At 42.1% G+C, this 23,595-nt stretch overlaps 1 protein-coding gene and 1 pseudogene across 2 annotated transcripts in view; one reads left to right on the forward strand and one right to left on the reverse strand.

Moving 5' to 3' along the window:
- Nucleotides 1-4,823: 4,823 nt before the first annotated feature.
- PUS7 (pseudouridine synthase 7) overlaps nucleotides 4,824-23,595 on the forward strand; it is a 45,493-nt gene continuing 26,721 nt past the window's right edge. Inside the window, exons 1-6 of one of the 2 annotated variants that reach the window (XM_058523638.1) lie at nucleotides 4,946-4,983; nucleotides 5,489-5,635; nucleotides 12,615-13,047; nucleotides 13,943-14,027; nucleotides 14,161-14,262; nucleotides 17,412-17,556. In XM_058523638.1, coding sequence (XP_058379621.1) covers nucleotides 5,557-5,635; nucleotides 12,615-13,047; nucleotides 13,943-14,027; nucleotides 14,161-14,262; nucleotides 17,412-17,556 — 844 coding nt within the window. In that variant the 5' untranslated portion in view covers nucleotides 4,946-4,983; nucleotides 5,489-5,556. Of the gene's footprint in view, nucleotides 4,984-5,488; nucleotides 5,636-12,614; nucleotides 13,048-13,942; nucleotides 14,028-14,160; nucleotides 14,263-17,411; nucleotides 17,557-23,595 lie in introns of both variants that reach the window. The other variant, XM_058523628.1, reaches the window with a different exon arrangement.
- LOC131400743 (U6 spliceosomal RNA) lies at nucleotides 8,631-8,700 on the reverse strand (annotated as a pseudogene).

The raw sequence follows: 23,595 nt of genomic DNA on the forward strand, positions 1-23,595 counted from the left end.
CATGTAGGTCCACACCCAGGATCCAAACCTGTGAACCCTGGACCTCCAAAGTGGAGCACACCAACTTAACTACTATGCCACCAGGCCAGCCCCAGGATACTACTACTGTATTTAAAAAGGAGTGTTCAGAGACAAAATATATGATATCCGAAATGAAAAATTCAATGAAAATGTTCGAAGATAAATGTTGGGAAATATCCTAGGGAAAAAAATCAAAAGGACAAAAAAATGGAAAACAGGAAAAGAACAATAATAAATTAGAGGACCACTCCAGGGAGTCCAAAATCTGAAAAATAAGAATTCCATAAGAAAAAAACAACAGGGGTTAGGGAAGGAGTGAGCATCAACAAAACAATTCAAGGAAATTTCCCTAAACTAAAAGCCCTAAGTTTCCAGACTGAGAGGGCCCACTGAGTCTGCAGCACAATGGATAAAAGTCGACTCACCCCAGGGGCCGGCCCGGTGGCGCAAGCGGTTGAGTGCGCGCGCTCCGCTGCGGCGGCCCGGGGTTCGCTGGTTCGGATCCCGGGCGCGCACCGACGCACTGCTTGGTAAGCCATGCTGTGGCGGCGTCCCATGTAAAGTGGAGGAGGATGGGCACAGATGTTAGCCCAGGGCCGTCTTCCTCAGCAAAAAAAGAGGAGGATTGGCGGATGTTAGCTCAGGGCTGATCTCCTCACAAAAAAAAAAAAAAAAAAAAAAAAAGTCGACTCACCCCAAAGGCTCATCATTGTGAAATTACAGAACACTGGGGACAAAAAGAAACCTGAAGCTTCCAGAGAGAAAAACAGATCACTAACAAAGGATCAAGAATCAGCATATCTTTCAGTTTTTCAGCAGTCACAAAGAAAGCTGAAAGACATGGGAGCAATTCTATACAATTTCAAAAGGAAATTTATTTCAAACTAGAATTCTGTACTTGATTAGTAAACTACCAATGAAGTGTGGGTAAAGAATAAATGTATGTTCAGACATTCAAGATTTCAAAAAATTTCCCTTTCATTTGCTTCTTTCTCAGGAAGCTACTGGAAGTTGTGCTCCATTAAAATGAGGGACTAAACAAAGAAAGTAGAAAACACAGGCTATAGGAAACAGAAGATACAACACGGGAGAAAAATGAAGTATGATACCCTGACAACAACTGTGCACTAGACATCAACTGGTGTAGGTTAGAAGGTTCCAGAAGAGACTCCTTCAGAAAGATGAAACTGATAGAACACCTATCTATCTAAATCTCTGGAGGGAGAGATTTAAATGATCATAAAGAAGTTTGAGCTTGGCTTAGTGATGAATAGTAAGCCAAAATAAGATAATCATTAACTACAGGAAAAACAAAAAGCTGAGCAGAAGAGAAGTAATCATAGTATACTATTTTGCCCAAGATGTGAGCAATGTTTACCTAGTCATAATGAAGTAAACACAAATCTATTTTTTAAAAAAGTACAATATAACTATATCGGGCAGATAAAGGGATGGGAAGTGTGGTGGGGGTGGGGGAACAGATGGGAGAAGGAAGAAGAGCTAAATCCTCATTTTCCATTAGGTGAAGTCAATAGGCAATGCCTAAAAGTGAAAAATGAAGAAATAGCAATACAAACATTTTATATAGAGAAATGAAGGTAAATATCAAAATAACCATTGAAAGAGGTGAAATGACTGCCTTTGAGGAGGGGGAAACAGGTAAGGGGAAGAGTGGAGATACAGTCTCTGCTGTTTCATTGCAAAACTTACAAGGTTTCTACAGAATTGTTTGACTCTAAATCATAGACGTGTATAACTCTGATTAAAATAAAAACTAAAATTAAAGAAGTAAAAAGATTGCTCTAGACTCAAATTTTTGCTTCTGAAGATTTCACTCCCTGGTAAAGGAATTAGACATGAAAATAAATAATTTAAGATTGAGTGTGACACCAAACCTCTTAATCTCAGGTCCCTGTGCCCAGTGCACAGGAAAAGCCAATCACTGAGACACCAGTCCTTGGAGATAGAGACAGGCTTATTGGAATTGGCCAAAACAAGAAGGCAGGAAAGCAAGTTCTCTCAGATCTGCCTTAACAAAAGAAGAAAACAGGGGATCTTTACAGGGCTAAGGGGCTGGCAAGGAGGATTTTCAGGGAAACAAAGAGGAAGTCTGTGTTTCTTTCACTTCAGATAAGACCTTGAGCAACCAGACTTCTTGGTGTCACCGGCAGCTGGGGTCTGGTCATCTGGTGGTCGTGAATTCCTTAAAGGCATTCTTTTACTTCTGCAAAATAAGCTCATAAATTCTCATGACCCTTGAGTCACCCCTTTGGTTAGACAAGAAAACAGCAAGTTAGCAAGCTATAATTACGTGCATGCCATGGAGCAAGCATTTGGACTCCATAAATACATCTAGTGGAGACTAAGGTTATTTATTAACTTCTTTTCATCTGTGGCTGTATTGGGAACGAGGTCGGAACATGTTGGGAACATGTTCTTATGGAATATTTACAGTAACCCTCAGGTACCTGGCTTCAAGTGCAGTAGGTTCAACAATGGAAATGTTTGCAATGACTGAGGGAGCACAGAAAATAGTTACTCTCTGGCGAGAGGAGAGAGGCATCTAAGATGGATGGAATACTAGGCAGTAATATGGACGAAACAAGAGATAAATTGTGTGTGCTGGGCACATAGCAATCCATAGTGCTGGTGTGGAGTTAAAAGCAAGATCCAGAATATTATACATGATATACATGTTAGGATGTATTTTTTTTTGGGGGGGTGATGAGGATTGGCCCTGGGCTAGCATCTGTGCCCATCTTCCTCTCTTTTATATGTGGGACACCTGCCACAGCATGGCTTGACAAGCAGTGTGTCGGTCCACACCTGAGACTCGAACCAGCGAACCCCGGGCTGCCAAAGCAGAGCATGCGAACTTAACCACTACGCCACTGGGCCAGCCTCGTAACATTAAACTGTTAGATGTCTATCAGAAGGAGTTGGAATGGGGAAGAGGCTTTGAACATTTCTGTATTTTTTTGTGTGTGTGAGAGGAAAATTAGCCCTGAGCTAACATCTGTGCCCATATCCCTCTATTTTGTATGTTGGTCGTCACACCACGGCATGGCTTGATGAGTGGTGTAGGTCTGTGCCTGGGATCCGAACCCACGAACCCAGACCGCCAAAGTGGAGCATGGCTGACTTAACCACTATGCCACAGGGACAGCCCTCAAGAAGATACTTTTTAAAGTATACAAAAATTAGAAGTTTAGGATTGAATTTTTACTGCGTGGCTGTGGAAAACGTATTTGCAGTTGGTGTCACTGGGACATTAACCTATGAATTAACCATAGCCCAAGGACATGTGATTGTACATGCATTAGGGACAGAAAACTATCTGAGGTACTTAACTGAGGTGAATAATCTCAGAGGAAGGCAGTATAGAATGCTATCAGTCTGAGACTCAGTTAACCAGATCCTCACACGTAAACCCAGATTTTAAAAATAAGTCTACAGCTGCTGTGGAAAACAATATGGGGGTTGCTCAAAAAATTAAAAATAGAATTACCAGATGATGCAGCAATTCCACTTCTGTGTATATACCCAAAAAAATTGAAAACAAGGTCTCAAAGAGATATTGGTACACTCATGTTCATAGCAGCATTATTCACAATAGCCAAAAGATAGAAGCAACCCAAGTGATAATGGGTAAACAAAATGTGGTGTATACATATAATAGAATATTATTCATCCTTAAAAAGGAAAGAAATTCTAACACATGCTACGACATGGATGAACCTTAAGGACATTAGGCTAAGTGAAATAAACCAGTCGCAAAGAAACATATACTGTATGATTCCATTTATATGAGTTACCTACAATTGTAAAATTCATAGAGACAAAAAGAAGAAGGGTGATTTCCAGGGGCTAGAAGGAGGAGAGAATGGGGAGTTGTTTAATGAGTATAGAGTTTCGGTTTTGCAAGTTGAAAAGAGTTCTGGAGATGGATTGTGGTAATGGTTGCACAACATTGTAAATGTACTTAATGCCACTGAAGTGTATGCTTAAAAATGGTTAAGATGGTAAATTTTGTTATGTGTACTTTACCACAATTTAAAAAAACAAGTCTCGCAGAAATAAGGCCTTGAAATAACATTGGTTTTTCACATAGGATTGAAGTTTGGCAAAATATTAAATGTGCAAAAGCTATTAGAGGGCGAGATTTGGTCGGGAAACGTGTGCTACTTGAAGCGCATGGGAAGAGTAATGAAATTTTATTTTTCTTTACACAGAAGCGCAAACTTGCTATGATCAGGTTTCCAGAAGTGGATCCTCTTGGGGAGCCGGCAAGCAGGAGAAGTAAATCGAAAAAGAGGCAAAATGGTGCTCTTGGATACTCTACATTGGAAGGAATTATATATAGAATAGTCCCTAAAATGATTCTCTTTTCATTATTAAGTTAACTACGTGGAGCAGGGCAACAAAAAAGGGCCCCAACTGCATACGTGGAACAAACCCTTATTAGAATACAACTAACATTCGTAAGGCAGTCGCTGCTTTCCAAGTCCTAGACTGTTTAAAGGACTCTTTGGGGCATGATAAAAATCACTTTTTGCCCTAGCCAAAGCCCAGCTGCGACTGCCTGTGGGCTCCCTAAGTGAACGGGCCAAGACGACCTTCCCACTCTGCAGCTATCGAGCCCAGGAGATGCGAGCGCCAAGCCCCCTCCACCGCACTGAGGGGTGGGAAGTGGGCGGGGCCGGCGGCGGAGGGCGAGCTCCGCCCCGGGGGAGGGGCCGGCCGGCGGCGGCGCGTCGCTGCGCAGCACGTGTGCGAGCCCGGCCGCCTGGGAGTCCACTCGAGCGCTCGGGGCCTCCAGCGCGGGGGCACTGTCTATGCCCGACCGCCCTCGCAGCTGGCTGTTCCGAGTGGCCCTCGCCGCCGCCGCCCTCCTGCGCCCGGAGCGAAGCACCCGCCCCCTCGCCGCCTGCTCCGCGCCGCGCCCGCGCTCCCAGGCCCCGGGTAAGTGCGCGGCCTCCCTGCAGCCGCCCGGGGCGCGCCTGCCCGGCGCCCCAACCCGAAGGCCCCGCCCGGAGGGGTCAAGCGGACCAGGACGGCGTCCCGGCGCTGGTCTGAGCCCGCGGCGCGCCCACGGGCCTCCAGTATCGATGGCCCGCGGGAGCGCGCCCGGAGCCCGGCGGGTCGTGCGCCTCGGCGGAGCCAGCCCCGCCCCCTCCCGGGCTGGGCGTCAGGGGCCGCCGCGCCCTCCCTCCTCCCTGCGGCGCTGTCAGCCCGAGGATCCCGTCCCCTCTCCTGTTTCTTTGCCCCAGACGCTCCCTAAACTCTTCTCCCTCCCGGAAGAGAAAACCAGCCTTTATCCCGAAGCCTTTCGCTGCTCCCATACGTCGCTGGGCCGGTCTTCTACAGGGTCCAGCCCACGTGCTTTCGTCCTCCTAGTCATCCAGCACTCCTTACTGCGAGCCTGCTACGGGCCGGGCAGGCACTCAGGTGACTGCTCGTTTTGTAGACGTTTCCTAGAGTAGGAGCGAACAGGAGTGTGTTCTCCAGCCGTCTGCCTGGTCCGTGTTTGAGTGGATGGAAGAGGTGCTGCTGTGCGTGTTGAAACTCATCCGCACGTGTCCTTACCGCCAGCCCTGCACTGAGAGGTTTAAAAGTACATCCTCATTGCCTGGGTATTAGCGCCTGCTAAGAAGTAGGGTTTGGAGAGAGTTTAGTTTTTCAAATATTTGGTCCCGTTGTCAGACCACTTTTTTTTAAATTCGGAAAATATAGGCTTACTAAGGGCTTTTGTTTCAAGTCTGTAATCATCTGAAACAGGCATATCCCATTGGCCTGGGATACCTTGACAGTTGAGGAATCTGTCAAAAATCAGACTGTACACTCATACTGAAAAGGAGATGGATAGGCAATGATTTTGTTCAGTCATTTGGCAAGTAGCCAACAGCCAGAAATTATTAATTTAACAACTCCTTTTGAACATATCTTTTGATAGAGGCTGGGGGTAATACAGGTATTAATAAAACATAGCTTATGCCCCCAAGTAGGAGAGAGAAGTTACAGTCCAGCTGGTATGTTGGCTAGGTTTGCTTCTGCCTCAGGCCCTTTACCTGTGCTATTCCTACTGCCTGGAATTCTCTTCACACAGTCTTTTTTTTGGTGAGGAAGATTGCCCTGTGCTGACATCTGGGCCAGTCTTCCTCTATTTTGTATGTGGGTCACCGCCACAGCATGGCCGAGGATAAGTGGTGTAGGTCTGTCCCAGCAACCGAACCCAGGCCACCAAAGCAGAGGGTGCAGAACTTAACCACTAGGCGGTGGGCTGGGCCCTGCCCCCCCACATCTTTTCATGTCTAGTTCTTCCTTCAAGTCTTTGCTGAAAAAGCACCTCCTTAGGGAGGCTTCACTAAAGAGCACCCCTTACTCGGCTTTATTTGTAGCTCTTATGCTTGCATGTTCTGAGATTATTTTGTTCTCTGATATATCCTTAAATAAATGTCAGTTCAATGAGGACAGGAAATTTTCCCTTTTTCCCCAGCGTCTAGAACAGTGCCAGACACATAAGAGGTGCTCAGTAAATATGTGTGGAATGAACAAATCTGATGGACTTAACAGTTTTGCATATTAGAGTGTAGTGTGTGCTCTGCCCTGAAAATAAGTGCTCCTTATTGTGAGAGCCACAGGGATTATTAACAGTTTGCAGAGGATGGAGGGAGGGTAGATGCATTTAAAAAGTGGAGGTTGTGAAGGGTTTTAAAATATAGATAGGATTAAGACTAATATGGCTCTTTTTTTATAATTTTTTTTTTCCCCCCAAAGCCCCAGTAGATAGTTGTATGTCATAGTTGCACATCCTTCTAGTTGCTGTTTGTGGGACGAAGCCTCAGCATGGCCGGAGAAGCAGTGCGTCGGTGCGCACCGGGGATCCGAACCCGGGCCGCCAGCAGCGGAGCGTGCGCACTTAACCACTAAGCCACGGGGTCAGCCCCATATGGCTCTTTTTTTAGATGTTCATTTTGCAAGAAATAATATTAAGGGACTGTCGTCAGTGTTGTATTAAAATTTTTAAAATGAAAAACTTTATTTTTGTTGTGAGTGCAGAGGAAGCTTGTTGGTGAATCTAATATCTTAATGTAAAAGATTTTAAAATAGTGTTAAAATTGTAATATTCCTAACCTCATTTGGCCCATTTGGTGCATAGAGGAAACAAAAAGCATTATTTTAGTATTCCCTCCAAAGAATTGTGTGGGAATTGAAGTTCATGGGAAGATATCAGTGGATGTCATTCTCTACCTGGTCGTGGAGACAAGCTTCTGGTCTGTAGAGATTTTACTTGACATTTAAGATACTGCCATTACTATCATGGATGGTGTGCTTGTGTAGCATAACATTTCTTTAAAAAGAATTTTTTTTAAATACCATTAAAAAAAACTCATAAAGCTGCCCCCTCCCCCCCCCCTTTTTTTGTGATGAAGATCGGCCCTGAGCTAACATCCGTTGCCAATCCTCCTCTTTTTGCTGAGGAAGACTGGCCCTGGCCTAACATCCGTGCCTATCTTCCTCTACTTTATATGGGACGCCGCCACAGCATGGCTTGACAAGTAGTGCGTCAGTGCGTGCCTGGGATCCGAACCTGCGAACCCCAGGCTGCCAAAGCAGAGTGTGTGAGTTTAAGCCCCGCTATGCCACCGAGCCGGCCCCTCCCCCCACCTTTTTTTAAGCTAGTCACTTTTTACAGCTTTGAGGTAGAATGCTTAAATGTGTATGTTTGGATTTTCCTGACTGCAAAATTGATTTCCTTAGGAGAATCACATTGGGGCAGTCAGGGTCGATTTCTCTTGCTGAGTGAATTCTTCTTGGCATCCTCTATGTTCATAGGACTCTTTTTCTCTCTCTCATTTAAAAATTATATTGCGTTTCAGTCTTCCCTTTTATATAGCTCCTGCTTATGAAAATGGCACTAATTTGAATTCTGCCTTTCCTAGTCCAGAAGTTTGCAAAGCTGTTCTAGTAAATGTGTTCTCAGCTTCTAGGCCCATAGACAGAACTTAGCAAAATACATATTAAGTGATTTATAATCATTGGTACCATATATACTTTAGAAATTAATGTCTGTGATAGGACCATCAGCCTAAAACAAATGAAAATTATAATTTCATTTGAAACACAAAAGTGAGATTAGTTAATGAGCTTGTCTTTGCAAGTATGTACAACAGGAAAAAGATCAGGCAAGTGTTTACAAGTATCAAGAAAAAGACTGCCGAAAAAATACTAAAGGCCTGTTTATTTGGTGCTGTTGGCAGTGCTTTGAGGATCTCTTAAAATTAAATGGTATTTGAAGGAGAAAACCATGTTTAATCATTAGCCCGGAGAACAAAAGAAGCATAAGAAGCTGTTTTTGCCCAGACTCAGCAGTACAGTGCTGCTGTGTAAACCATCCGTGATAAATATTAATGGCAGCAGTTGAACAGAAACAGCTATAACAGACCTTTGACCAAGTCATCATTTTTCAGCTTTACAGAGAAAGAAACTGAGGCTTAGAGAGGTTAAGTGACCTGCTTAGTGAATGACAAAACCTAGATCAACTCCAAGTCATACCCTACAAACTGCCATTCACCCATTCAGAGTTGAAACCAGTGGCTGATACTTTGTCCTTGTGCAGGGGCCGTGCTGATCTCTGTATTGTTCCAACTTGAGTGTAAGTGCTGCTGAAGCGAGCACCAGTGCTTCATACTTCACATCCATGATCTGCTCATGTCTTTACTGCAGGGATGTTAGGCATAACAGTGCTGTCCTAAACCTTCTAGAATTTCACTCACGAAATCACTGATGTAGGCGTAGGGGAGTGTGAGGGGTTGGCATGATGCCAGTATTCTGGTTTGGGTAACTGATAGCTGGGTGGTGGTAACATTCCCTGAGGAAAGAGGTACAATTTAAAACAAGTGCGTTTGTGGTGGGAAATGATGAGATCAATTTAGGGCATGTTGAATTTGAACGTTTGATTCTCCCTCTTACTAGCTGTGTAAACTTGAGCAAGGTATTTATCTCTGGGCCTCAGTGTTTCAGTGCTGAGGTGGGGCTAAGACATCAGGTTGGAGCGAGATCTGCGTGAGCTCCCCGTGTGCGCTCCGTAGTTGTGTAGCTGTCCTTACGATTGCCGTGGCCCCCAAGTCGACCAGGGAGTTGGAGATTGAAGAGTCTCGGCTGGAAGACTTGGGAGTGAGAAGGGAGCAGGATTGGAGAAGGAACCTAGAGAAGCCCAGATTTAAGCGACAGGCAGAGAAGGAGGGGAAAAGAGCACCTGGAGAGGCTGGGGAAACGCGGGGAGCAGAGGGAGAGTCTCAAGGAAGGAAAGCGGGAAACCTTGTCCTGCTGGGAAAGGATGTCAGGTAGGGCCAGGATTGCCGGGCTGTGCTTTTGGCAAGGAATCCAATACTGGCGGGCTATTATTTGATTCACTGCGGTGTCGTGTCGCAGCAGCTGGAGTGATGCCTGGCAGAGAGGTGCCCGGTGGGCATGCGGTGAGGGGATGGGGGGCAGGGCTGAGGAGTGAGTGAGGGTTAAAATGAGTGTGGACGTCCCTTAGGAGGGTTGCTGTATTGAGAGGATGGTTATAATAAGCGGCCTGGTGAATATGCTGGAAGGAGGTGTGTCCGCCAGAGGATCCCTGTTTTCTTTGTGAATGGCAGCTGGGACTTGGAGAAGACCGCGCTGACTAGGGATGGCCAGGCAGCATGCAGGGCTTTCGTAAGAGAGGAACTCCCTGACCTGGCGAGGTCTTCTCCAGCAGCAGCCAGGAGCACAGACGTCGAAAGTAGGATTGGTACTTGGTTGGGGTCTAGCAAGGATCATGGAGCAGAAGGACCAGTGAGTGAGAGTGTTGAGTGGTGGCTAAGAGTTGTTGAGGTTGGGGGCCCTTGAAGAAGCCAAGGTGGAAGAGGCGATATCTTGGGACTGGGTGTCGCGATGTGTTTGTCAGCAGGTGATGGGAGAGGGAGCAGGAGAACTGAAAAGATGGGTGGTTGCTCAGCGTAGAATAGTTTATGTATCTTTTTCTACTTGGAGCTTTTATTTTTATTATAAAAAATTTCAAACATACAAAGTAGAGAGAATGATGTGGTGACCTCCCCATGTTCCCACCACCCGGTTTCAACAGAGACCAACTCATGGCCAGTCTTGTTTCAAATCTGTACCCACTCCACTTCCATTCACCACTGGTAAGTTATTTTGAAGCAAATTCCAGACTTCATATCTTTTCAACCATAAATATTTCAGTTTGTATCTCTAAAACATGAGGATTCTATTTTTTAAATGTAACCACAATAATATTATTGCACCTTGAAAAGCTGACAATATACCTTACTGTCATCAGATGTCCCCAGGGTTTCAGTATCCCTGATTGTCTCATAAGGTGCTTTTTTTAACAGTTGATTTGTTTGCATCAGGATCCACTGTTGCCTTTCTTTGTAGGTTTATATGTAACTTCCTCCTTCCTTTTTTCCCTTGCTGTTTATGAGTTGAAGGAACAGTGTCTTTGTCTTTGTAGAGTGTCCCACGTTCAGGATTTTGCTGATTGCTTCCCTGTGGTGGTAGTGAACATCTTCTGTCCCTGTGTGCCATCTAAACTAGTAGTTAGACCTCGAGTTTCAATCAGTAAGAATATTTCATAAATAATAGCACGTACTTTCAGGGACACGCAATGTCTGGTGGTCTCTTTTGTGATGTTTGTGACCATTGATGGTCATTGTCCAGGTCCAGTATTTCTCTAGGGATTTGCTGCTTAGTGTGTGTCTGAGCTCTGTGGATGGGGAACAGTTTCAGCACCTGTTTCAAGAATTATAGAAAATATCTATTGATGCTTGTTGCACCATTCTGGATTTTAAGGCATGACAAAAGAAATAATATCCTCAAAGAATCTGCAGACTTCTGAGAGAGGCAGGGGACTGGCATTTATTTAGTTCCTACTATGGCTGGTCACTCTGTGTTCGTCGTCTCATTTCATCTTCACGACAGTCCTGTGAAGCACATATCATTCCCATTTTACAGCTGAAGAGCAGGGCCTTGGAGAAGTTAAGTAATTTCCTTGGACCAGTTACACAGCTAGAAAATGGTGGGGAGAAGCACGGTACTCAGGTGCCCACATGGGTAGTGCAGACGAAGGGAGGTAAAATGAGAAGGCATGGAGTTAGTAGAGAGGGGGGCCCAGGGGTCCGGGCTCATGGCCTTCAGATGAGTCTTAAAGGCAGTGGTTTCCTATTTGAATTGGAGATAGTTTTGTGTGACTAGTTGTGGTCTACTTCTGTTTCAGTTTTTTGGTTTCTTCCATTTTCTTTAATTTTTTGTCTTTCAAAGCAAACTGTTTTTACTGACATTTTTCTATATCTTCTCCCTGTTTTTTGTAGCCATCTTGATACTTTTTTTCTTTCACTTTTTGCATGTGTTTGTCTTTTTCTTTACTTTGTTTTACATTCTTGATTTTTGACAATGAGGCAAGATCAAATGTGGATTCTCAACATTTAGTTGATCATTATTATTATTCTGCAACAGATGCTTCTGTAGGTGGGTTTTTTATTAACCAAGCCTTGGAGAACTAGAATATTAACTTTCTGCTCATTTACGGTCTTTATGAATATGTTTACTAAGTACATTAGTATGTTAATTTCAGCATCTCCCTATATAATTAATATAGGAAAAACCTTTATTTGTATTTCGCCAAGAGCATCAAATGAGATCAAATTAGGCACTCGTGGTCTTAGATAAATGTATTGATCTTGATTGTCACCTGTTACCCTCTCTCAGCTGCTCTGTACTGGGAAGTATGTGTGCCTTCTGAGACTTTTGCTGAGTACATTATGTATGGGCCAGTTAAATGATAATTCATGTTTTAAATTGTGGCAAAATACACATAACATATAACATCTTAACCATTTATAAGTGTACAGTTCTATACTGTTAAGTACGTTCACATTGTTGTGTAACCAGATCTCTGTTCATCTTGCAAAACTGAAACTCTATACCCATTAAACAACTCCCCATTCCCCTTGTTTTTTTTTTTTTAAATATGGTATGTTATGAGTATGCTTTCATGTCAGTAAATGTATTTATACACTGTTTTTATTTAATCACTTTTTCGAAAGGTTAATAATATACATGAAACAAAATTCAGATGATACACCTGTGGTGTTCAGTAAAAACAGCAAGTCTCCCAGCCACCTACATCCTCTCCTAGAAGTAGTCACCTTTCCCGGATTTGATTCACACTGTTTCTACATATTGTTTATGTACCCAGGCATCATTGTTCTTAATTTTTGCTAATATAAAGGCACTGAGGTAAGTATCATTACAGCTAAAACTTTGTGCTTTCTTAGTTATTTTCTTAAGATACTCCCTGAAAGTAGTGTTTCTGGGTCAGAGGACATGCATTTTTAGGGCTTTTGATGCACATTCAAATTCCATGCAGAAGTGTTGTGCTGTTTTTCTGTCTCACCAAGGTATACACCAATGGTGGGAAGAATTATTTTAATAAATTATTTTCCCAGGACCCTAGGAACAGAGTTAACTGTGCCTCTGTTTGCTGAAACCCACTTCTTCATAGAAGTGATTGTTACTTCCTACTCTCTCTTCCTTCCTAAAAGGTTCTCTTAAATGTTTTCTTGGAGTCTTAAAAATGGAGATGACAGAAATGAGTGGTGTGTCACTGAAACGTGGGTCCCTTGCTGTCGAAGATAATGACAGTGTGGCCCCAGCTGAGGAGGCAAAAAGACAGAAGGTGTCGGAATGCTGTCTCACCACAAGTCAAGACGGGCTAGGGAATGACTCTCCACCCAGCAGTGAAAATGTGCCTGGGCCACCTGAAGCTGTAAATGCGAGAGAGGGGAAAAAGAATTCTGATGCTCAGTTGGAAGAAGAGGAAGAGGAGGAGGAAGATGGCCTTTCAGAGGACGGTGATGAGGAGGAAGAAGCTGAGAGTTTTGCGGACATGATGAAGCATGGACTCACCGAACTCGATGTAGGCATCACCAAGTTTGTAAGTTCTCATCAAGGATTCTCGGGAATCTTAAAAGAAAGGTATGTTTAGTTTATGTATGAAGTCATTTTAGTTATATTAGTTCTTTTCTTTAGAAAGAAACCGGCAATATATTCTTCCATTTAGCTCTCTATCCCCAAGGATTGTTTACACTGATAGTCAAAAAGGAGTAGGAGGAAGAGAGCTGCCTAAATGAGTAAATGAAACCGTTTAAAGATAAAATGAGTAAATAAAAATAATTTCCCAGTGGCATGCATTGTTAACGTGTGAATGGGCGCTGTTCATTTCATTAAAATAAATAATTTTAAATGGTTTTCAAGTTTTTTATGAATTGGTCTTAAAATCTTAAACTCTTTCACCTGAATGTGCCACATCTACAGTAGACAGGTGGTGGTCCTTGGAGCCCGATGGATTTGGGTGTGAATCCAGTTCAGCTACTTCATAGTTACTTAACTCCTCTGAGCCTCAGTATCCTCGTCCCGAAAATGGGTCATAATACCACCTTGGGGTTATTGAGAGGATTTTCAATAACGTGTGTAGAGTACTTAGCACAAAGGTAAGCCTCAGGATGGTTCATGGTAGATTTACTGGGTTCTGATTTCATTAACCATTTAGTGTATTTTCTCATTCACTGTAATGTGTACTGTCTGTATAATCATAGAGTAACATTAATAAGCTTTTATTTATGCATTTCTCTGGAAGAATAAACTAGAAATCCGGAGGGTCTTTTCTTTACATTCTGATACAAAGCCAAGGTATGGCTCAGAATTCATTAAGAAACCAAAAAAAATAACTCCATATGACTTTACACTGAAGATTTTTTTTTAAATAGTGAGGCTTATTGATAAACTTTCTCCTAAAATTACTATGTTTTTGTTTTAAAATTAATAGGAAACAAAATGCTAATGCTCTGAAATTTTGTTTTCTTTTTATCAGATACTCCGACTTCGTTGTTCATGAAATAGGAAAAGATGGACGTATCAGCCATTTGGATGACTTGTCTGTCCCAGTGGATGAGGAGGTAGGAGCAGCTCTTCAGCAAAAGTCACCTTCTGTATAAAACTAGCGTTTTCTAGAGATCATAGAAATAGAGAGCTTTACCAGCCTCGAATTCTGTGTGTGACTCACTGGGAGTTCTTATGGTTATTTTAAAGGATCCTTCGGAAGATGTATTTACGGTTTTGACAGCCGAAGAAAAGCAGCGTTTAGAAGAGCTCCAGCTTTTTAAAAATAAGGAAACCAGTGTTGCCATCGAGGTAAATAGTAGTAAAAAAAATATATGAAAAAGTTTTTTAGAGTTTGATTGCTTCTTTTCGGGGGCATGTTAATAAGTGTTTATTGGAAAAATTACAACAGTTAACAAAAGGATGACTTTGCTCTATTTGATCTGAAAGAGCCTTACACTAAAAATGTTTTTATCAGTGGCACATAACTGGTATCCAGATAAACTGTGGCCAAAAAAGTTATGTTCTTGTTTTAAAAAATTTTTATATGACCACAGATCAACAAAGAAATCTGTTGTTTGGATCCGCGGAATGACCGTTATATCACATAGTGTCTCCTGCTGAAGGGCTAGCACCTCATGACAATCAGCTGTGTGGCCCTGTTAGGGAGGCCCCAGCCCTGGCTCTGTCCCCAGCTGCCTCTTGTTCTCGAGTGGGGCTCTGGGAGGGGGAGGAACTGGGGGAAGGAGGTAGGGAGCATTTCTTTGGTCAACTGGAGTCTACTTCTGCTGTTTAAGAAAAGGAGAACTCAGCTACTGAGTAGAATAGTAAATGCCTTTTTAAAAGCTTTTTGTTAGGAAAATTTTATTCTTCTCAATTAGTGCTGTCCAGTGGAATTATAATGTGAGCCATTTTTTTTTTCATTTTAAACTTCTAAAAATTTAAAAGTAAAAAGGAACAGATGAAATTGATTTTAACAATGTATTTTATTTTCCCTAATACATTCAGAATATCATTTCAGTATGCAATCAGTATTTTCAAAATTACTAATGAAATGTTTTACATTCTTTTTTTCCTACTAAGTCTTCAGAATCTGGTGTTATTTTATATTAGTGGCACAGCTCATCAGACTAGCCACATTTCAGTGCTCAGCTTCTGCACGTGCTAGTGGCTACCGTATGCGACAGAGCAGCTCTAGGGGGCATCTACAGCAAAGTAAATGTGTTACAAGATTTTAAGAATCTTGTAGCACGAGATTTTTAGAATTTTAAGTTGATGTTAGATTCACTTTGTACCATATTTTAACAATCTACTGGATTTGGGGTTGTCTAAAATTCCCCCTTCTGTCGCACCCAGTTAATAAGAGTTTACTGTAACTTTTCAGAATTCATTATCTGCCTCCAACCCTCATTTCCTCTTCCCCCACCAAACTTGCAGAAAGTATGTAACATTACAATTTTAGGAATCTTCAGTTACTGTATTTACCCATAGACAAAATCTTCAGCCATGCCAAGGAGAAAATTCCTAAGAATTGGTTTTGAGAGCAGTCCAGGAGGGTGGTCCAGGTTCCCTAGCTTGTGCAATACAGTGGTATATCTTAGCCCCATAATTTGCATTTTCCTACGTAGATAGCAAGACTTGCTGTCATCTTAAAAACCGTAGTTATGCCATCTACTGCAAGTTTTTACCTTTAAAGGGCCTAAACCATGGGCAAGTTTCCTCATCTGTAAAATGAGGACCATGGACTTGCTGAATTTTTGAGGTCTAAATATGTATTCACTCACACATATAAACTGTGATTCCAACTTGGTGGTCTTAGTAAATTCCAAATCTGGACTCATCCTTTGATATGAAAATGTCACTTGTCTATAATTACAGTGTAGTTTGTTTTCTTTTGCCTTTTTTATTTTGCTAAAATAGCATTAAGTTTAGTTAGTGGTAGTTGTAATATATCTCATTGTTTTTCAGCTTGCGGTGTGAAGTCCATCAGTGGGTCATGAAATCAGTTTAATGGATCTTAACTAGCCTTTTTTTAATGCAATAAAATAAAATAGAAAATAACAGTGCATTGCACATAGGAAGGATAAGTAATGTTTTGTAAATTTTTTTTTAGATTTTTAATTAGGCATATGCACATATCTCTGGCTGTTAAATCCAGGTGTGAAATGTATTTCTTAGTGTAAGACCAATTCCAAATTTGAAAAACAGTCGTGTAATAAGCTTACATTTTCTTAATGTTGATTTTTCTAGAGCATCATTATAAAATAATTCTGTACGGACTAGGATTCCTTATGAGGCAGTTGTAGATTAGACTGTTGGAGGGAGCTGAGTCTCTGACGTCCCGAAGGGCCCAGCTTGCCTACATTTCCGTCTGTGAGTCCTGAGGTGTCTGTCTAGATGGAGTCTCTGAGAGGAGGCATCTGTGATGGGTGGCTCTGGAGTCCTGTCTAGATGGAGTCTCTGAGAGGAGGCATCTGTGATGGGTGGCTCTGAGAGAAGGCATCTGTGATGGGTGGCTCTGGAGTCCTGTCTAGATGGAGTCTCTGAGAGGAGGCATCTGTGATGGGTGGCTCTGGAGCCCTGTCTAGATGGAGTCTCTGAGAGGAGGCATCTGTGATGGGTGGCTCTGGAGCCCTGTCTAGATGGAGTCTCTGAGAGGAGGCATCTGTGATGGGTGGCTCTGGAGCCCTGTCTAGATGGAGTCTCTGAGAGGAGGCATCTGTGATGGGTGGCTCTGGAGTCCTGTCTAGATGGAGTCTCTGAGAGGAGGCATCTGTGATGGGTGGCTCTGGAGTCCTGTCTAGATGGAGTCTCTGAGAGGAGGCATCTGTGATGGGTGGCTCTGGAGTCCTGCCTAGATGGAGTCTCTGAGAGGAGGCATCTGTGATGGGTGGCTCTGGAGTCCTGTCTAGATGGAGTCTCTGAGAGGAGGCATCTGTGATGGGTGGCTCTGGAGTCCTGCCTAGATGGAGTCTCTGAGAGGAGGCATCTGTGATGGGTGGCTCTGGAGTCCTGTCTAGATGGAGTCTCTGAGAGGAGGCATCTGTGATGGGTGGCTCTGGAGTCCAACAGCCTAGATTTCAAATCCAGCTCTGCCAGCCTCCCGCTTTATAACCTTAGACCCACTCCTTAACTTCCCTCTGCCTCATTTTCCTCATCTCTAAGTAGGTACGCTGGCGGCATGATAGGGAGAGGGTGGGGATTAAATAAGACAGTGATTGTGAGGTGCTTGTACAGTGCCTGGCCGGTGGGCATGCTCTGTAAGCAGGCACTTACAATTTGCAGTATTGTGAAGCTCTCAAAGATTTCTGAAGTCGTACCCATGTGCTTTTGTTACTTCACATAGTTAATAAGATGAGTAGTGTTTTTACTAATTCATTGGTATTTTACTAATTCATTGGTATTATTTCCCTATTTAATGTTTGTTAAATTAGTAGCGTCATTATCTATGTTTTTATTAGGTTATCGAGGACACCAAAGAGAAAAGAACCATCATCCATCAAGCGATTAAATCTCTGTTTCCAGGATTAGAGACAAAAACAGAAGATAGAGAGGGGAAGAAATATATTGTAGCCTACCATGCAGCTGGGAAAAAGGCTCTGGCAAGTAAGTGTGTGAGGGACCCGGCATTTCTTCTGCCAGAGCTCACGAGAGGCAGACCCCGCTCCTCATTCTCCTCGCCTGTTCACGTTCAAGGGCTACTTTGCTGTTCTTCAGAGGAGGATATTGATCATGTCAGTCCTTCAAAGAAGGGGAGTAATATCATTTCAGATGCCAGAGCAGTCCTGCAGACTGTCTGGTAAGGGGGCATTAGGTCTTTTATGTGAGTAAAGATTTGTTGAAATTATAGTGGTGCCTGAGAGAGAGTCTTAGAAATTTGATATGTTCCCTGAAGAGCAGAGCAGGCTGAGTGGCAATTTAAGAAGAAAATGGAAGGATATTGCTCATTCTGTGTTCTTAATGGAGGAAAGAAAGCTTTCAGATGAACAAGAAATGCTTGTCACCTATCCCAGTGGCATATTTATGCAAAGTCCCTATATTGAAAGAGCTGCTGCTTTCCAACTGTGAGTATCTTCTTCACTCACACATAAAAAACGTGAAGTATAGAAAAACGCCCCTTCCCCCAAGCCCATCTTCTTGTATATCATTCATTTGAAATGGGCATGTTGTCAGTGAATTTCTCTGTTATTTATGTTCTAATATGTTTTCTACAGCCATTAAAATTTCTATTTGCATATAACTTTAAGAAAATTAAGTAATTTTTCTTCTTTTACCTGTCAAGTCAGCGGATAAAATTTTAATAAAAATTACAGTAGGAAAAAGTTATTTCCTCACCCTCCTCCCCTGCCAGTGATGGCCCCTATTAGTGAGGAGTTATTTCTAGATATGTTTGTTAGAGCAAAACTCCAAGGCTATTTAACAAAAGACTGTTCCAACCATTAGTGCTTTGTGAGAATTCTCTTAGGTTAATGCTGTGAAGGGAAGAAGCCTTAAGTGTGTATAACTATGGTTCTAGTGACATGAGAGGGCATAAGAAAAATGGGAGCAGAAAGAAGGTTTAGCTGTGCTGAGAAAATAATGTATTCAAATCAATAAGTCTAGATAGTGACACAGAAATGAGAAACCTCGAGCAGACGGGGAGGAGAAGGTAGAGATGAGAGGCCACTTCTCAGTGGATATCAAATAGAAGTAAGATGATGTGTTTTGGAACTACTTGAGGGCACTTCTCAATCCACGAACTAATGACTTGGTTACTACATATTTCTTTGATGTCTGAGTCACAGTATAAAATATCACTTTCACAGCCTGTCTTCAGCCGGAGTTGTTAAGAGAGTTAAGCCCAGTGGAAAATGATTTGAGTGCCTGTTTTTCCCATTCTCCCAAGATTGGCATGTAGCTAGTAACTATTGTAGATGTAGAAGAGAGCAGGTGACTTACTACCTACCACAGATACCTGTGTGCATTCAGTCCTATTTCTCTCGAGGAACCCAGGGTGAGAAGGGCTGCCCAGGAGATGTTCCTGTAGAGAGGCAGTCCACATTGGTCAGCCTCCCTCTTGCGAAGGCAAGAAGAAAAGGCAGGGTCTTGTTCTGCTGAATGTGGTCGTGAGGAAGCAGATTGGAAAAGGCAAAACCTGTATTTTTTTGATTGGTTGCTTCTTGGAAACGATCATTCTTTCTTAGAGGTGCCAGGTTTTGTGATCTGCAGGGAAGGGAGTTGGCATCTGCAGTCAAGGTGGCCATTGCGGTTTCCCACCCTTTCCCCTCAAGTGAGTGGCGCCAGATCTCTCATGTTCTGCCTTTATCCACATTTTTTTATGCCACACCTTTCTTTTTTTCCAAATAATAAATTTCCTTAAGATTTTCCAAGTAAGATGCTGGCTCTGTGTGACATGAACCACCCCTCCCCCTTTCCCTTTACACATCTTCAGTAAAATATGAATTTCTCACTGTAAGAAGCACGAAGGCAGGTCACGTTGGATCAATGCTTGCATAGAGATCTGACCCTCTTGGGCTTGAGGTGTTGTGGCATTTATTCAAAGATGGACTAGAGGTCTGCCATCTGAGCTGCTCTCTCCTGCCTCGTGGACCCAGCACCTGTGTTTATCTATTACAGATCTCGCTCCCCACTGGCTAGCTGAGAATGGCTTAAAGTAAACACCACTGGAAAAGTAGGGAGAGCTGGTATTTGGAGACTATTGTTCGTACCCCTACAAAGAGAGAACCCAATACCAATGATAGCTTGTCCTTCTGGGCCACCTCGCCTAGCATCTGAATGAATTAGCTTTTAAAGCTTCATTGCAAAGCTAACTTTATAATGTTTTTAAAGCTCCTTTACTACCAAACTAGGATATAAATTGTTATTGGTGGGTCATGCATTATCTAGCAGATTTGCAATATTCTTAAGCTAAACTTTTCTTAGATAGAGCCATCCATCCTTAAACATAGGCATGGTAGATTCTACCATGGTGCTCAAACACCACAGGTTACTAGCTATTTTAACGCAGACATTATTTTGTGTGTTAACCCAGTCTGATAGACACTGCACCTTGATTTACCTACCAATGCATACATAGGGTATTTTTTTGAAAATATCATATAGTTATTATAAACCATGTAATGAGGCAAATTAATTTGTTTTGAAATAGTGTACATTCCAAATGCCTCTAAAAACTTCTTTTTAAAGACTTAAGTACAAAAAAACATTCTGTCATGATATGTAGAGGATGTCCATACTTTTTGAAATGAATGTTTTCCAGGAGGGATACCTGGATCTAGGAATCTACAGAGACTCAGGAGGAGGAGCCAGACAGATAAAAAGGAAACTCCCCGAGAGAGACTGGTGTTATGGGATCACAGGAAGAGGGAATTCCGATAATCAGAGTGGTTAGCAGTAGGAAATATTACAGATAGGTCAGCAAGATAGGAACTCTGAAACACGTCCATCAGTTTTTAGCAACATGGAAATCATTGGTGTCTTTGCCAGAGCAGTTTTAGTGGAGCAGAATTAGAAACCAGTTTACACCGTAGGTTGAGATGGAAGGCAATACCTACAGGCTGCTTTTTCAAATAAGCTGTGAAGAGGAGGAGAAAGGAAAGGAACAGGGTTAAGGGGAGGGAGGCATAGGTTTGACTTTAAAATGGAAGAGCCCCCCGCATACTGACAGACTGAAGGGAAAGAGCCAGGGGAGAGAGAGGGTGAAAATTCCGGGTGGAGAGTGGTAATGGATGGAGCAGCATCCCTGAGGAAGCTGAAAGGTTGGTGTGCAGGGGTGCAGTGGTGAAAGTGGCCTTGAATAAGAAGGAAAGAATGTTCTGCATGCTATCCCGTCCTGTCATCTTTCTCGAGCTACAAACATTTTTCCTTCCTTATTCATGAGGATCTCTGTGCTCAATACACGAATCTTCTGACAGTGGTGTCTCTTTGTATCTGGTTTCTGTTTCTACTAGACTGGGGCTGCCATATCAGATTGTCGGAAGGTTGCTGTTAGCTCAGCCTGAGAATTCTTGGCATTCACGTTTTAAATCAGAGTGTCTCAAAATGTCTGAAAGTTATTTTATTTATTTATTTTTTTTAATTATTTTTTTTTTTCCCCAAAGCCCCAGTAGATAGTTGTACGTCATAGTTGCACATCCTTCTAGTTGCTGTATGTGGGACGCGGCCTCAGCATGGCTGGAGAGGAGGTGCATCGGTGCCTGCCAGGGATCTGAACCCTGGGCCGCCAGCAGTGGAGCGCACACACTTAACCGCTAAGCCACGGGGCCGGCCCTGAAAGTTATTTTAAATTCACTTAAGTTGTAGAGCTATGTATATGCCACTTAGCATTCTAAGGATTTGGAAGTTTTATAAAGTGAAAGAAATTACCCAAAATAAGTTGAATCTCGTTGATTTTCCCTTATTCAGAATATTCATAATGCATATACTTTATTGCAATAAAGCAATGCAATGCATATGCTTACTATTTTGTATACTGAGTGCACTTAGAAAAAGAATCCTTGTGTCTGTTATTTGCAGAGGAGAGAATTGTACGCATGCTCAGTGCTTGGCAAAGATGCATGCTCGTGAGCCAAAACTCCTACTCAGTTGTCATGGTTTCTCTTAAGGTATAATAGCATTTGGTTTTTTAGTCTTTTGGCTTCATTTATTTCGTGCCATTCTAGTTAATTGTGAATGTGCTGAAGGAATAGTTAAGGAAAAACGTAGCTACATTTCACCAACTTTTATCACAAGTATTTTTTTTTTTAACTTTTTATTATGGACTTTTTCAAACATGCGCACAAAGTCGTATATTGAACCCTGGTGTACCCATCAACCATCTTCGAGATTATTAACATTCTGCTGTTTTTGTTTGATCTGTTCCTCCCACTTGTTTTTCTTGTTGGAGTATCTTAAAGAAAATTCCATGTAGCACTTCATTTCACTTGTAAATACTTCAGTATGTATCTAACATATAAGGACTAAAACCCCAAACCATTATCACATCCAAAATCGATAATAATTTCTTACTATCTAATACCCAGTGTATATCAGTCTTTCCCTGATTGGCTCAAAAATGTCTTTTACATACAGATGCCGATACAAGCAAGGTCATAACATTGCGTTCAACAGATAAGTCTCTTAAATCTCTTTTAGTCTGTCAGTTTGAGAACTGTTTTCCATAATTTTTCAGATTTTTTCAAATAAAAAATCTTTATAACTCAGTGCACAAAACTCATAAAACAGAAAAGTACAAAGTAAAGCAATAATTACGAGCAATCTCACCACCAAAAGATAATCACAAATAGCGTTTTGGTACGTGTCCTCACATATTTAAGAAAACAAATCTGTGGATGGGGAAACATTTTGCATCCAGTCTGAAACCTTTTGCTACATCCCGTGGGTACAGACAGTGCAGCTTTGAGGGTGAACTGACGTGCCACTGTGGGGGTGGAGACAGGGAGGCTGTACCTGTAGGTGAGTTTTCTTCTTGTTCGCCATTTGCCTCTGCGACATTCCACTGTTAGTGTCTCCATGCTGTGAACCCACCACATAACCACCGGGTGCTGTCGAAGGCCTCAGTGGACACTTTCCATTGACCATTTGCATGTTCACCTCTAAAGCACTTTAATATTATTATACATTAAACATTGCTCTCTTGTGCTCTTTATGCTGTGCATTTGGACAGAGGTCAGAACTGCAGCAGGTAAGAGCGATTGGCGTTTCATGTAGATAAAATGAAATGCCAATGATTTTTGTCCCAAGTGCTGAGTATAGACAACTTTGCTTAACTGTAGTGAGCTGGAAGGAAAGCCAGAAATAATATTCCTATTCACAGTTTTCTGAGGATGAGTTGTGAGGAATTCACAAGGAGCCAAAGAAATACTTGTGATACTTTTCTGTCCAAGACAGAAAAGACTCACATTCCTATTTATCGGAAAGGAAAAGCGATTTGCTAAGCATGAGCTATGGCATCTTCCTGAGATGGTTTACTTATTCATTTGTTCTTTACGTTGTGGCTTAAATTGCTACTGTCTAGCAGTGCTTTTCGCCTTGACAAAGCCAAGTGTCCAAGGAGCTGCAGGACCAGCAGTTTCTTATGTCTCTGAAGATGAAGGATTCATGAATTCATACTAAGGGATTATTTTAGGAACAAAGACAAAGGAACATTTTTAAAAGAAGATTATTTTCTAGTGATTGTATGAAATATTTTTTCACAGTTTTTCTTGCATGAAGTTACATAAATCAAGTGAATGAGATAACAACTACTGCAACTATGTGTCCTACAAGACTCATGAATATTATTGTGCAGCATCTGGGAAGTGCAGTGTGGCTTATATTTTTTTCTCAAAATGTTGGTTTTTTTCAGAACATGCCTTTGGGCAGCTTAAATCTAAATCTTAATGTTTAAATGTGTGTTTCTAGATTATAGTATAATTAAAATGTTCATTTAAAAGAACAGTTTTAAAAATCAGATTCTCCAAAGTCGTGAAATATTTGTCAGTTTCCCAGAACTTGAGCAATCGAAGTAACAGTAGCTCAGAAGTTAACATTTAACCTGGCTTAACTTTTAAAGTTTCTTTTTCCCCAAGAATGACAATCAGGTCTTGAATGCCAGCTGCTCTTTCTGTTGGGTAGACATTTGTAAACTGTCTAGTATTAGCTACA

The sequence above is a fragment of the Diceros bicornis genome, chromosome 3 (assembly GCF_020826845.1).
Source record: "Diceros bicornis minor isolate mBicDic1 chromosome 3, mDicBic1.mat.cur, whole genome shotgun sequence".
Classification (NCBI taxonomy): Eukaryota; Metazoa; Chordata; class Mammalia; order Perissodactyla; family Rhinocerotidae; genus Diceros; species Diceros bicornis.